We start from the raw sequence: 16,173 nt of genomic DNA on the forward strand, positions 1-16,173 counted from the left end.
ATAACAAAAGTGAAAAACACATGAAGAAATGCAAATCAAAATTACAAGGAGGGAAGCGGACTTGGCCCAATGGATAGGGCGTCTGCCTACCACATGGGAGGTCCGCAGTTCAAACCCCAGGCCTCCTTGACCTGCGTGGAGCTGGCCCACGCGCAGTGCTGATGCGCGCAAGGAGTGCTGTGCCACGCAGGGGTGTCCCCTGCATAGGGGAGTCCCACGCACAAGGATTGCGCCCCGTAAGGAGAGCCGCCCAGCGCAAAAAAAAGTGCAGCCTGCCCAAGAATGGCGCCACACACGGAGAGCTGACACAACAAGATGACACAACAAAAAGAAACACAGATTCCCGGTGCCACTGATAAGGATAGAAGCGGTCACAGAAGAACACAGCGAATGGACACAAAGAGCAGACAACTTGGGGGTGGGGTGGGGAGAGAAATAAATAAATCTTTTTTAAAAAAGTAGAACTTAAAAAAAAAACTACAATGAGATATCATTTCACACCTATCAGAACAGCCATTATTAAAAAGACAGAGAACTCAAGTTTTGGAGAGGATGTGGAGAGATAGGAACATTATTCACTGTTGGTGAGAATGCAGAATGGGACAGTCACTGGGGAATACTATTTGGCAGTTCCTAAAGAAGCTTAATATAGACTTGCTACATGACCCTGCAATACCACTACTGGGTATATACCCAGAACTGAGAGCAGTGACACGAACAGACATCTGCACACCCGTGTTCATAACGGCATTTTTCACAATTGCCCACAGTTGGAAACAATCCAGGTGTCCATCAACCAGTGAATGGATAAACAAACTGTGGTGTAGTCACACAATGGAATATAATGCACCTGTAAGAAGAAATGACGTTGTAAAGCATATGACAACATAGTTGGAACTGGAGGACATTATGTGGAGCAAAGCAAGCCAGACATGAAAGGACAAATATTGTATGATTGCATTACTATGATCCAAATATATTGTGTAACACATTGTATGATTAAAAAATTTTTTATACTTATCCAGTACATCTAATTGAGAAATGTATGTTTTCATTCAACTGTATTTTCGTTTAGTTTTTAATTGTTTATATTTTCAGGTATTAAATGTACAAAATAAAGTTTAAAAAAAAAGCTCATGAAACATAGAGGTCAGTATATGGAATGAAGTGCCAAACAGGAATATCCGCCGGGTGTCCGAAACACGCTTCCCTGGGGCGCCCCGCTCAGCGAGGGCTCTGTCCAAGGGGCAGTTCCTTACTGGAGGTAGGAGAAATCCAGCTCCCGCGCCAGACAACGGCCAATGCGCCCGTGCCCCGGAAAGGGGCTCCGGGATCCGCGATCTCAACCAGTCTTGCTGGAGAAGGCGTGCACCTATGAACAAAAGCGTTCCGAGTGACTGCCGCTACAGCCACTTAACACCGAGCCCAAGCTCCGCGCCTCCAGTTAGGGCGGAACTTGTAATTGGTGGAGCCGCTTTGAAGGAGGCGGGACGGAATGGGAAAGCCCTGCCTCTCTCGGAGTTTTCAACCAATCGCGGAGTCGCCGGGTACCTCAGGCTGACCGGGCAACCGCCGGGTTCGGTTGCGCCGCGTGTAGTGGTCTGTGGGCCCTGAAGGCGGGGTGGTAGCCGGCAGGGGGCTGAGAGGAGGGGAAATTCCTCGGGAGCGCGCAGAGCGGGGACGGTGACAGGCGCGCGCGCGCGCGCGCTCTTTCAGTCACAGCTCGGCCCCGCCAGTCCCGTTGGCCGCTAAGAGGCGCGCGGGTTCCGGGCCGCCGCCGTCGGGGGTCACCCTCCCCGGGCGTCCCGGGCGTCCCCAGCCCGAGTTCCCGAGCGTTCCCGGCCCGAATTCCCGAGCGCGACGTCGCGCTCGCCCCGTCGGTTTCTCTTGCGTCCTCTACACGCGGCCGGCAGGACCCGCCCCCCGACACCCCTTTCCGCTTGGGGTTCAGGGTCCTCGCGGCCCATGCGGGCCGCTGGACGCCGGCGCCGCACTGACCGCTCCTGGGCCGGCGAGCCCGCCACCATGGTGGCCCTGAGGCCTGTGCGACTCCTCCAGGGGGGCTAACAGGCTCAGAGCGCAGGCCTCGGGGCGCGAGGGGCCCGAATTCGAGCCCCGCGCCATGGCTGGGGCCATCGCTTCCCGCATGAGCTTCAGCTCCCTCAAGAGGAAGCAACCCAAGACGTTCACCGTGCGGATCGTCACCATGGACGCCGAGATGGAGTTCAACTGCGAGGTAAGCGGCCCGCAGCCCGACGGGCAGCGGGGAGGGGCAGCCGGGCGGAATTCCCGCGCACCCAGCCCTGGCGCCACGTCTGGCACCGACCGAGGCGCCCCTGCCACGGTGACAGTCGAGGTGGAAGCCTGAGGAATTCTACTTCTGAGCGTAGATAGAGACGGTTAGAACCAGAATGATCTATCTGGGCCCAAATCCTCGAGTTGAAGATATTTGTTGCTTTTCCTCATAGGGCTTTGGGGTTTGCAAGAGCTTTCTGGAGGTTATCATTGATGGTTATTGGAAGAGGCTGGAAGTATCCCTGGTAGGGAATTCTCGCTTTCAGTTTCAGGCTTAAGCTCCGTCTGTGTGGAGTTTTTAACTTCGTTAGGTAATATTATTATGCACCCCAGGTATTAAAAGTTGTATGTTGTCTCTTGGCAAGTCTGTACTCGTTTCCTGTTTTCAAGGGTTAAATTTTCAGGAAAAGACTTTGAGGAAAGAGATGGTGTCTTTTACTTACTTTCCATACATTTTCCAGCATGCTGTTTATAGCTATTATCTGTTGAATATGTTCTCAGAGTCAGTCATGAACACATTTAATCTTCACAACAACCCAGTGAGGTAGGTACAGTTATTATCATGCCTTTGCCCCCAAACCTTATGTCTAGTAAATGGTAAAGTGGGGTTTTGAACCAAGCTCTTAGCCAACACAGTACTACTTCTGAAGTAATTAAGTCTTTGCTACTCAAAGTGGGGCCTGCAGATTGCAGCATCAGCAGCAGTGACCTAAGTCAGGGATCGGCAAACTTTTTTTCTGTAAAGTGCCAGATAGTAAATATTTTTCAGCTTTGCGGGCCATAGTGTCTATTCCACTCTTGCAACTATTTAACTCTTTACAAGTCTGCTGTTATAGTGCAAAATCAGTCTTAAACAGGTTCAGCTTCCAGTATGACTGTGAGGGGCTCCACAGACCCACTGATGAAAATTATTTTAGAACAGTTATTTGAAGCTTCTGGGAATGGTCCTAACGGCAAATAACAAAGGAAGAAAATATATTTAAAAAGTCCGTAAGAAAGGCAAGAGTGTGTGGTATTTGAACCAAGACATGTTCCTCCCTCCCCATTCCCAGCTCAGAGAGGTGGCGTCTACTCCATACTGGTGCAATCAAGACCACAGGGCTCCCTCTCCCTCCAGCTCCCAGTTGGAGGATTTTCTTGCCAGCATTTCTCATCCTTTCCCCAGTTACCTGTTGCTGAGACTAAGTCCTGGAGGAGTGTGCCTAACCGCCACTCTTCTTTGGGTGCTGCATGCTACCCCAGTTCCAGAGCCTTGGTTCAGAGATTTTGTCTTGGGGGGAGAAAAGGCCATAAAACAAAATATCTCCTAATCTCTTCAAAGGAACTGACTTCATTTGCAACAGAGCATGAAGAAGTTCACACCTGAGGGTGCTCTCAGGAACAGTGGAAGTTGTGAGAAAAGTAATTAGAAAGACATTCGTGGATTCAGCTTAGACTGTTGGCTGGTTAGTTTTCAGGAGAGAATAGGGGAATGAGACCTCTGGAGGAACCCTTCTGAGGTCAGAGTAAGTATCACACACTGACCTGGAATCTATATTCTCAAAGGAGTCATGGTTCTATTGAGTTAATTTGGAGAGTAATTTATGGGAAGGTTAGGGAAAGAGAGGAAGAGACCTTAACCAAAACTGTGTCATCCAAGGGTAACTGTGGGCATACCCAAAGTTGCACCATCCTGAGGAGCAACATCAGAGGCTTAATACTGTGGGGAAGGGGAAATAGATTTCCCTAAAATAATCTAACCTGTCACTAAAAATTACACAAGCAAATAAGTCCTCCTCTTAGGGCAGGGGGTGGGGAAGTACCCAGATTTTTTACAATATATTAAAGTATCTAGTTTCCAACAAAAAATTATGAAGCATGCAGAGAAACAGGAAAGTATGACCCGCATGCAAGAAAAGAAAGCAGTCACAGAAACTGCCTGTGAGAACCCTAGATGTCAGATTTAACAGAAAAAGACTTCAAAAGTAGTCATTGAAAGTATGTTCATAGAACAAAAGGAAAGTTTGATTAAAAAATTAGAGTAAGATACAAGGTCAGTGTCACATCAAATAGAAAATACCAGTAAAGAGAAAGTATAAAAAGAGTCCAAAGCAAATTCTGGAGTTGAAAAGTATAATAACTGAAATAAAGAATTCACTAGAGGGTGTCAACAGTAAATATGAACTGGCAGAAGAATGAATTAGCAAACTTATAGATAGATAAATTATGGAAGCCAAAAAACAGGAAGAAAAAGAAGAAAAATTAACAGAACCTCAGAGAAATTGGTACACTATTAAGCTACCAATATATGCATCATGGGACTACCAGGAAGAGAGGAGAGAGAGAAAATAGCAGAAAATAGCTTAAAAAAAAAAAAAAAAAAAGGGCTGACAATCTTGAAAGCAGCAAGAAAAAAGCAATTCATTACAGGAGAATCCTAATAAGATTAAAAATTAAAAGCTGGCTTGTCAGCTCAGGGTAAAATAGCCAGCCACAAATCTTATACCAGCAAAGCTATCTTTCAAAAATGAGTTTCCCATATAAATAAAAACTGAGAATTTATTGCCAACAATCCTACCCTACAAGATATACTAAAGGAAGTTCTTCCAGCTGACAGCAGGTAACCCTAGATGCAATTTGAATCCATACAAAACCACAAAAGAGCACAGGTGAAGGTAATTATGTAACTATAAAAGACAGTATAAATGTACATTGTTTCTTCTCTTACCTGATATAAAAAGCATTTTATAAAATAATGTGTATGTAATTTATTGTTAGGCCTATAACATATAGAAATATATGTATAATACATTGGCTAGTAACAGCACAAAGGAGGTGAGTGGGAACAAAAAAATAGAGATTGGACTAAGGATGACTACAAATGGTAAAATAATTACTATAAAAATGTATTGTTGAGTTTGAAACAATAGATAAAAATACATCAATACTACAAAATGGGGGAAAAGAGACTAGAGCTAGGTAGGAACAACGTTTCTATCTACCACTGGAATTAAGCTAGTATAATTCTGAAGCTGATTCAGATAATTTAAGATTATATCATATATCCTAAAGCAATCACTAAAATACCTTTAGCTATGTATAGTGAAAAAATCATTAAAGAATTAAAATGCAGCATTAGAAAATAATGCAGAAGAGAGCAGTAAATAAGAAATAGAGGAACAGGAAAGATGTGGAAAAAATCAGAATGAGATACCATTCTACACCCACCAGGATGGCTCTCAATAATAATAAAGAAACAACAGGGAAGCAGATTTGGCCCAATGGATAGGGCATCCGCCTACAACATGGGAGGTCCAAGGTTCAAACCCAGAGCCTCCTGACCCATGTGGTGAGCTGGCCCACGTGCAGTGCTGATGCGTGCAAGGAATGCTGTGCCACGCAGGGGTGTCCCCCCACATAGGGGAGCCCAATGCCCAAGGAGTGCGCCCCATAAGGAGAGCCGCCCAGTGCGAAAAAAAAAAGTGCAGCCTGCCTAGGAATGGTGCTGTGCACGCACGGAGAGCTGACGCAGCAAGATAACTCAACAAAAAGAGACACAGTTTCCCACAGAAGAACACAGCGAATGGACACAGAGAGCAGACAACTGGGGGCAGGCGGGGTAAATAAAAAATAAATCTTTTAAAAAAAGAAACAACAACAACAGGAAATAACAAGTATTGGCAAGGATGCCAAGAAATTGGACCCTTTATAGATTGTTTGGTGGCATTGTAAAATGGTGCAGCCACTGTGGAAATTAGTTTGGCTCTCCTCAGAAAGTTGAACATAGGCTATGACCCAGCAATCCCTCTTCTTGGTATATACCCAAAGTAATCGAAAGAAAGGATTTTAACAGGTGTTTATACACCAATGTTTAAAGTAGTAGTATTCACAATAGCCAAAAGGTAGAAGCAACCCAAGTGCCCATCAAGCAATGAATAGATAATCAAAATGTGGTATATACACACAATGGAATATTACTGAGCTGTTAAAGCCTTTTTTTTTCCTGTTTGAATTTTTTTTTTCAAAATTTTAAACAGTCATGTATACCATACAGGAAGGAATGAAGCTTTGACACATGCTATAACATAGGTGAAACTGAGGACATAATACTGAATGAAATAAACCAGGCATACACAAAAGATTATTGTATGATCTTGCTTATATGAAATATAAGAATAAGCAAGGCAGCGGACTTGGCCCAGGTGTTAGGGTGTCCATCCGCCACATGGGAGGTCCGCGGTTCAAACCCCGGGCCTCCTTGGCCTGTGTGGAGCTGGCCCATGCGCAGTGCTGATGCATGCAAGGAGTGCTGTGCCACGCAGGGGTGTCCCCTATGTAGGGGAGCCCCACACACAGGGGGTGCACCCTGTAGGCAGAGCCGCCCAGCGCGAAAGAAAGTGCAGCCTGCCCAGGAGTGGCGCTGCACACACACAGAGCTGACGCAGCGGGATGACGGGACAAAAAGAGACACAGATTTCTGTGCCCCTGACAACAACAGAAGCGGACAAAGAAGATGCAGCAAATGGACACAGAGAACAGGTGGCTGGAGTGGGGGGGAAGGGGAGAGAAATAAATAAATCTTAAAAAAAAAAAAAAAAGAATAAGCAAATTCCATAGAGGTAGATAGTAGATAACAGATAACCTTGGGGCTGAAGGTGGGGAGAAGGCAGAGTTATAGTTTAATAGATGTAGAGTTTCTGTTTGAGGTGATGAAAAAGTTAGGGTAATGGGTGGTTTGATGATTACACATATTTTGAATGTAATTATTAATATCCCTGAATTCTATACTTGAAAGTAGTTAAAATGGGAGATTTTGAGTTACATATATTACTGTGATAAAAAATTTTAAAAAGACATGAAACAAAACGCAAATTGCAGACATAAATCCTATAAATCTGGGTATATCAGTAACATTAAAAATGAGTTAATTAAGATTTAATCAAAAGGCAGAGACTGTCAGACTGGATAAAAAAACAAGATCCAACTATATGCTGTCTACAAGAGCCATACTTTAGATTCAAAGGTGCAAATAAAAGTAAAAGATAGAAAAATATATACAAACAGCAACTACAAAGATGGAGTGGCTTTATTAATATCAGATAAAATATACTTTAAAACAAAAAATGTTACTAGAGAAAAGAGGGACCTTTTATAATGATAAAAGGGTCAATACATCAGAAAGTCATGAAAATTATAAACACATATCACTGGCACAAGGATAGACATAAAGATCAATGGAATCAATTTGGGATACTAGAAATAAGCCAATACATGCAGAGTCAACTGATTTTTGACAAGACCATTCAATGGGAAAAGAACAGTCTTTTCAACAAATGGTTTTAGGACAACTGGATAGCCACAAAATAATGAAATTGGACGGTTACCTCACACCATATACAAAGTTTAATTAAAAAATGGATCAGAGGCTTTAAGAAGAAAACTCTAAAACTCTTAGAAGAAAACATAGGGGTAAGTCTCCATGACCTTGGATTTGGTAAAAGTTTCTTAGTTATGACACTAAAAGGAGGAACAATGAAAGAAAAAAGTAGATAAATTGGACTTCATCGAAATAAAAAACTTATGTGCTTCAAAAGACACCATCAAAACTGAAAATACAACTAACAATGGAAGGAATATTAGCAAGTCTTATATCAGATAAGGGACTTGTATCTAAAATATGTAAAGAATTCTTCCAACTCAATAATAAGACAACTAATTGAAAAATGGGCAAAGAATCTTAATAGACATTTCTCCAAGGAAGATATTCAAATGGCCAACCAACACTTGGAAAGATGCTCAACATTATTAGTCATCAGGGAAATGCAAATCAAAACCTCAGTGACATACCACTTCACCCCCACAAGGATGGCTGTAATAAAGAAGTCAGATAGTAACAAATATTGTTGGCAAGGATGCAGGGGAAATTGGAACTTGCATACATTGCTGTTGGGAATATAAAATGGTGCGTCCACTTTGGAAAACAGCCTGGCAGTTTCTCACAATTAAACATAGATTTACCATATTACCCAGCAACTCCAATCCTGGGTATATGCTCAAAAGAAGTGAAAATACATGTCCACACAAAAATGCGTGCAAGAATATATAGTAGCCTTATACTTAATAGCCAAAACGTGGAAACAATCCAAATGCCCATCATTTGATGAATGGATCCACAAAATGTGATAGCCATACAGTGTAACATTATTTGGCTGTAAAAAGGAATGAAATACTGATACATGTTCTAACATGGATTAATCTTGAAAATATGCTAAGTAAAAGAAGCCAGTCACAAAAGTCTACATATTATATAATTCCATTGATATATAGACTTCCAGAATATGAAATCTACAGATACAGAAAGTAGATTAGTGGTTGCTTAGGAGTGGGAGGGGAATGGGAGGAGGGAAGGGAATGATAGTTAAAGAGTAGGGGTTTTCTTTTGAGATGATGAAAATGTTCTAAAATAGACTGGTGATGATAGTTACACATATCTGTGAATATACTAAAAACCATTGAATTTTATACTTTAAATGGTTGAATTGTTTGGTAGATGAATTATATCTCATTAAAACTGTTTAAAAAAAGTGGCCTTATACAAAACATAAATGAATGCACATACAATCTAAAACTTTATTTATTTATGGATACTAAAATTTGAATTTTATACGGTTTTCACAAGGCATAAAATGTGATTATTTTGATTTTTTTCCCAACCATTAAAAATATAAAAACTATTCTTGGCTCTCAAACTGTATAAAAACATGTTGAATTTGTCCTGTGAGCCATAGTTTGCTGAACCCTGATCTAAGATATTATTTGATAAAAAGTTGTAAGAGATTTTGAGTTAGACTGGTTCATTAGGGAAGTAACTTTCGTGTGACATTTCTTCATCCATAATTTTCTCATCAAAAGCTTTTATTTTTTTTCTTTAAACACACTCCAGATGCAAGGATGATGGACAATATTCTCATTTAGAGCAGGGTTTCTCAACCTTGGTACTCCTGACATTTTGACTAGGTAATTCTTTGTTGTGGGGGTTGTCTTGAGAATTGTAGGATGTTTATCAGGATCCCTGGCTTCTGCTCACTGGGTGCCAGTAGTACCTGTCCAGACATCTTCAAATGTCCTCCTGGAGTAAAACACCCTTTCACCTTCCATCTCTACATTGATAACCACTGATCTATAGAAAGATTTGGGAGAAGCAGACGTGGCTCAATAGACAGGGCATCCGCCTACCACATGGAAGGTCCAAGGTTCAAACCCAGGGCCTCCTGACCGGTGTGGTGAGCTGGCCCACGAGCAGTGCTGATGCATGCAAGGAGTGCGGTGCCATACAGGGGTGTCCCCTGCATAGGGGAGCCCCACGCACAAAAAGTGCGCCCCATAAGTAGAGCTGCCCAGAGCAAAAAAAGTGCAGCCTGCCCAGGAGCGGCTCCGCACATACAGAGAGCTGACCCTGCAAGACGATGCAACAAAAAGAGACACAGATTCCGAGTGTCGCTGACAAGAATAGAAGCGGGCACAGAACACACAGGGAATGGACACACACAGAGCAGACAGCCGGTGGGCGTGGGGGGGGGGGAGTAAGGGGAGAGAAATAAATAAAAATAAAAAAAGAGATTTGATAGTAGTGACATTCAGAGAGGCAGAATGGTATAATGCAGAGCTTGTCAAACATCAGTGTGCACATAAATAACCTGGGGATCTTGGTAAAATACATATTCTGATTCAGTAGGTCTGGGGTGGGACCTGAGATTTTGCATTTCTAACAGACTCTCAGAGGAGATGCTGATGCTGCTGACCTAGGGGCCACACTTTGCAAAGTAGTGTTAGACAGTACATGAGTTTTGAAATAAAACCTAGGCTTAAATCTTACCTCAGCTGCTACCTTGGGCAAGATATTTAAGTCTCTGGACCTCAGCTACTGTATTAGTAAAATGTGGCTAATAATTCTGAACTTGCAGGGTTGTTTCTGGCAAGTACAGTGAAAGGAAGAACTAGGACAAACTATAAATTGGCCTAAAGTAGGAGGCTTGGGTCACCATGGGCACTGCCCTGTTGTGACTTGTCAAGCTGCTGTGTCTTGTTTTTTTTTTTTTTTTAAAGATTTATTTATTTATTTAATTTCCCCCCCTCCCCTGGTTGTCTGTTCTTGGTGTCTATTTGCTGCGTCTTGTTTCTTTGTCCGCTTCTGTTGTCGTCAGCGGCATGGGAAGTGTGGGCGGCGCCATTCCTGGGCAGGCTGCTCTTTCTTTTCGCGCTGGGCGGCTTTCCTCACGGGCGCACTCCTTGCGCATGGGGCTCCCCCACGCGGGGGACACCCTTGCGTGGCAGGGCACTCCTTGCGCGCATCAGCACTGCGCATGGCCAGCTCCACACGGGTCAAGGAGGCCCGGGGTTTGAACCGCGGACCTCCCATATGGTAGACGGACGCCCTAACCACTGGGCCAAAGTCCGTTTCCCTTGCTGTGTCTTGTTGAACCTCAGATTTCCAGTGGAAATACCTGTTTGTACCTGATGTTCAAATACTCTGTTGAAAATAATACTAGTTTGATTTATGTTAATAGAGGGAGTCTGAGAAGCCATTGGCCTTCCCCTCCTGCTCTGTTTTTATGCTGTGTCTTAACTAAGCAAGGTCCTAATGCAAGGCAGTGGCAGGTGTGTTTGGAATAAAAGGAGATGCTTCTTATGGAATTCTTGGCTTTATTGAGGTCAGATGTGGTGGCTTTCTAAGAAGGATTCAATTTCAGAACCAGTGGTAGTTAAAATATGTTGTTTTTTTTTTTGTTTTTTTTTGTTTTTTGTTTTTGAAAGAAACAACAATGCAGTATTTATTTTATACAGTTGAACTGGGCACATAATGAAGTAAACTATAAAAATTCCAAGTAATTATCTTTAAAGGAAATCCTTTCTTTACATGGTTTTACATATTAATTACTCTGGAAAGTTTTTGGACTCTGTTTAGTAGCAGATCTCCTTTCTTGATAGTTTCTTGGTACTGCCAGTTCTTGCTATCAGGTCTATTGGTTTCTACTATTTCATTCACTTTATCTATTTTGCAGTGTAGCCTCCCAGCAGCAATAAATCTGGAGAGTTCCTGATCAATGAATTCCACACCAACACCAAAAGCTTCTGCCATATAACCAAGAGTTAATGACCTATATGATTCCAGCAGCTGGCTGTATGCATGAATTCTCATTTCTCTTACATAGTATCGATAATGAGCAAAAAGCCAGTCCTTTTTCATTTCTTGTTCCACAATAGCTAATGACTGGAAGAAAACTGAGTAACGACATTCATAGAGTGAAAAGAGATACTGCCGAACCGCTGGAAGACTATGTAACACTTCAAGAATCTCTGCTCCTTTAATAACCTTTTCCCTGAGATCTGGTCTTTCTAAGGCAATCATGCTGACATAGACAGTATAAGTCACAAAGGTTTTATAATCCATGAGTTCATAGGATGTAAATGTGGAAACAGTGTCAAGAAAGAGTTCAGCAGCCTGTTTGAAATCACGAATAGCCACACAATAAAGACCTTGATACACTTTTAAGCGGTTTCTCCTGTCCCAGTCTCCTCCTTCCTCTATTAAACTTTTGGCCTTTTCTGTATTTCGTGTGATAAGATCATTATCCATATAAAATAAACCAATCCTGAGGAGATAGAACACAATATCCAGTCGGTGACCCAAGGCCACGGTTTTGTCGTATGTCTTGCGAAAAGCTGTCAGGGCTCCCTCCTTGTCACCTATCCGACAGAGGTACTCGGCCTTTGTCATCATTGCATCACGGATTTCGCTCTCTCCCAGATTCTTCTCTGCATCTTCCAGCTCTTCATCCAAACGTTTCAACTCTTCTTCATTTGCCCCGTAAGGAGAGCTGCCCAGAAGTGGTGGCCACCCACACGAGAGCTGACACAGCAAGATAACGCAACAAAAAGAGACACGGATTCCCAGTGCCGCGGACAAGAATAGAAGCAGACACGGAAGAACACACAGCGAATGAACATAGAGAACAGACAACTGGGGCGTGGGGGGGAAGGGGAGAGAAATAAATAAAAATCTTTTAAAAAAATTGAGTTATTGGCAAAGTGCTTAGACTAATAGCTGGCTCAAGGTAAGGACCATATAAGGGTTGTTACATAAAATTGAGTTGTTTTTTCCTTCTCATGATTTTGTTCCCTTTCTCAACCTACATACCCTCTGCTCTGGGGCTGTTGTTCTGCCTCTTCTTTCCTGAAAGTGCCAAGCCTTTTCACACTTACAGCACCTTTTTGTAGGCTGTTACCTTTGCTCTCAGTTGTGGACCATTTGATTCTCCTTCTAGGCTCTGCTCACATGTTTCCTCCTCTTTGTGTCCAGGGGTACCACACAGGTAGTAAGTGATGGGCCTGAAATTTGAACCTAGGTCTTTCTTCTAGATCTGCTCTCATTCCACCATACTATGCTACCTGACAAGGAAGGCAGAAATAGCAAAAGGATAGAAAAGGTTTAAAAACCTGGAGAGAGGAGTGGATGTAGCTCAAGTGGTTGAGCGCCGTCTTCCCATGTATGAGGTCCTGGGTTTAATCCCTGATACTTCCTAAAACAAAAAACAAAAAACCTGGAGAGAACTTAAGTATTTGGAAAATGGGAAAAAGTAGAAATAAGGGATCTTTCAAAGGACTTCTTGACTTAACAACAAATTGCTGGTTGTATTATTTTATTTATTGCATTGGTAGAAAATTCCATTTCAAAACCATTCAGCAAACTTGCCAGTGGGCTTACATTTTTAGCTGATGAATGATGTGATTAATGATCCCTGCCATGTTGCTTCAATGTGTAGTTTGTCTTTGAATCAAATGGACATTTTCCATGAATGAATCTTTTTCACTTGCCATTCTCTAGTTGGAATTCCTTGGCACTGGCCTAAAATGGAACTTACTTTGCAGCAGTTAAGTGGTTTCTAGTTGCATATTTAACATGGTTTGTGGCCAGAATGTTCTTCCCTGTGTTCAAACTGGTGTCTTCTCATAATATTTTGTATTATGGATAGCAATTTTTTTTTAAAGTTTTGTTTATTTTTTATTTATTTACCTCCCCTTCCCACCCCCAGTTGTCTGCTCTCTGTGTCCATTCACTGTGTGTTCTTCTGTGACCGCTTCTATCCTTATCAGTGGTACCGGGAATCTGTGTTTCTTTTTGTTGCATCATCTTGTTGTGTTAGCTCTCCGTGTGTGTGGCGCCATTCTTGGGCAGGCTGCATTTTCTTTCGTCCTGGGTGGCTCTCCTTACGGGGCACACTCCTTGCGCATGGGGCTCCCCTATGCGGGGGACACCCCTGCGTGGCACGGCACTCCTTGAGCGCATCAGCACTGTGCATGGGCCAGCTCCACATGGGTCAGGGAGGCCCAGGGTTTGAACCGCGGACCTCCCATGTGGTAGGTGAACACCCTATCCATTGGGCCAAGTCTGCTTCCCCTGGATAGCAATTGGTTAACATCTCTGTTTTGAGACCCTTTCATGTACTTTGAAAAGTTACCTTTTAGTTATCTGTTCAGACTACAATGTCTCATTTTCTTTAATTTCTTTAAAGTTTACCCTCATCCCTGCAGTTCAGTTTTGGAGCCAGTATTTAAGGCACTGGAGCATACAGAAAGCTATTAGAGGGTGGGTCTCATCTTTCCAAGGTGCTTATAATCTAGTTAGAGAACAAGGACACATGTGAAAAGATAACACAAAGGAGGTTTATATAGATTGATAGAGATATATCAAATGAGAGGCATGTTCCTGATGAGAGGAAAGAGGAATCACTATGCAGTAGTGTGAACAGGGAGGGACCGCCCAGCTTTAAAGGCAGATTTGTGTCTCAGAAGCAGAGAAGAACATTCTGGCAGAGGATGGGAATGCTTGTGGTTTGAAGAGGGAGGGGGTAGATGTGTCTGAATTGGTAAGTTCAGGTCAGATTTTGGAGGCCCTGGAAGGCCAGGTTAAGGAGATTCTATTTATCAGATGCAGTAGAGAGCTTTAAAGTTTTTATTAAGAGAGTGATTTCAAGTGGTTGGCATGCAGAAAATGTTTTAGAATGTTTGGGTGGGAGGAAGTTTGGAAATGAGGAGCCGGGTTAGAAGATGAATGCTGCAGGCCAGGGATTCCCCAGATAACATCCTGAACAGCAAGGGAACTAGCTGGGCAAGTTGGGGACTGGGACAGAATTAGGTAGATGTAAAGTTTTGGTGAATCCAAAGACCTGGGCACTAGGAGGTCTGGGCCAGGGATCAGGACCTTTTGTGACCATAAAGGAGTAGAAGACCTACTAAGCCCAAGATTCAGGAGGTACTGTGGTCCTGGGCCAATCATCAAATTCTGAGGTCAGCCTAGCAGGAGGCACTTCTGAGGTGTCAGGCCTGGTCAAAGTCAAATTCAGGCAGACATGGGTCTGGTCCCCATACATAGTCAGATGTTACTTGTTTGAAACCATTGAGACCCTGAACCAGATGTCTCAGTACCTGACTTCTAGGTGACTGTGGGTATGTCACTTATTTCCCCCCAATTTTCATCTGAAAAGTGAGATGGCCCTCAGACTTTAATATCCTATTTGAGATCAAGATGTGGGCAGAAGAGGCTTATTGCATTCTTCCCTCTTACATATTTCCTGCTTAGGTAGGAAGTTATCTTGGGATTTGAGTACAAAGGAATGAGAAAAATCTGCTAGAGGACAATAAAAATATTTCTTTAAAAACAAGAGCTGGTGTCCTGAATAAAGGAGTACATAGGTCTAGGTGAAAGTCCTGCTGCTGCCACCTACTCCTCAAATGATCTTGGATTTATCTCTCTAAACCTTAGTTTCCCCATCTCTTTAAAATGATAAGAATAATAGTAATATTCTTATAGGGTTGTTTTGAGGATTGCATGAGGTGGACTTTCACAGGCACTTAGCCCAGGGCCTGACTTGCTTCAATGTCACCCAAGTACTTGGTAAATAAATACTAACTTCTTGTGTTGTTATGGGTGTGGAAGTGTAGGAACAAAGAGGAAAGGTCTTATGCTACAGGCTCTGTAAATTTTCTCCTTTAATCATCTCCTCTGAACCTCCTTCATGAAACCCATGCCTTTGTCATTGTAAACTTCCTGAATTCTACAATTAGTCTCAATATTTATCTTATGGCATATTCCTGCTTAAGGAGTTTTTTTTTAAATGTACTAAATGATTTATTTCTCTTTAGCTTGATGTCTGCAGTGATATCAGGATTCTTTTCTAAAGAAGAAATAGTGAAGAAACACATGAAAAAAATTTTCTATGTCACTGGCTATTAGGGAAATGCAAATCAAAGCTACAGTGAGATATTATTTCACACCTACTAGAATGGCCACTATTAAAAAGTGGGAAAACTACAAGTCTTGGAGAGGATGTGGAGAGATAGGAACATTTATTCACTGTTGGTGGGAAGGTAGATCAGTACAACCATTGCAGAATTCTGTTTGGCAGTTCCTAAGGAAGTTGAATATAGACTTGCCATGTCACTTGGCATTACCACCACTAGGTATATACCCAGAAGAACTGAGATCAGTGACATGAACAGACATCTGTACACGTGTTCATAAGTGACATTATTCATAATTGCCAAAAGATGGAAACAACCCAGATGTCCATCAACAGACAAATGGATAAACAAATTGTGATATATATACACAATGTAAGAAGAAATGAAGTCATGAAGCTTATGACAGCATGAATGAACCTGGAGGACATTATGTTGAGTGAAGTAAGTTAAGCACAAAAGGACAAATATTGTATGATTTTGCTATTATGAACTATATATAATGAGCAAACTCATGGAGTTAATAGCTAGAACATAAGGCATGAGAGAATAGAATGTGGTTAGAGAATATAAAACTGAGGTTTAATCTATGCAGAATTG

The 16,173-nt window shown here is 42.4% G+C and overlaps 1 protein-coding gene and 1 pseudogene across 2 annotated transcripts in view; one reads left to right on the top strand and one right to left on the bottom strand.

Moving 5' to 3' along the window:
- Positions 1-1,467: 1,467 nt before the first annotated feature.
- The window catches only part of NF2 (NF2, moesin-ezrin-radixin like (MERLIN) tumor suppressor), a 105,456-nt gene continuing 90,750 nt past the window's right edge, over positions 1,468-16,173 (top strand). Inside the window, exon 1 of one of the 2 annotated variants that reach the window (XM_004461765.5) lies at positions 1,468-2,236. In XM_004461765.5, coding sequence (XP_004461822.1) covers positions 2,123-2,236 — 114 coding nt within the window. In that variant the 5' untranslated portion in view covers positions 1,468-2,122. The remainder of the gene's footprint in view (positions 2,237-16,173) is intronic. The other variant, XM_004461764.4, reaches the window with a different exon arrangement.
- LOC139437019 (26S proteasome non-ATPase regulatory subunit 6 pseudogene) lies at positions 11,093-13,080 on the bottom strand (annotated as a pseudogene).

The sequence above is a fragment of the Dasypus novemcinctus genome, chromosome 19, assembly GCF_030445035.2.
Source record: "Dasypus novemcinctus isolate mDasNov1 chromosome 19, mDasNov1.1.hap2, whole genome shotgun sequence".
NCBI classification, from domain to species: Eukaryota; Metazoa; Chordata; class Mammalia; order Cingulata; family Dasypodidae; genus Dasypus; species Dasypus novemcinctus.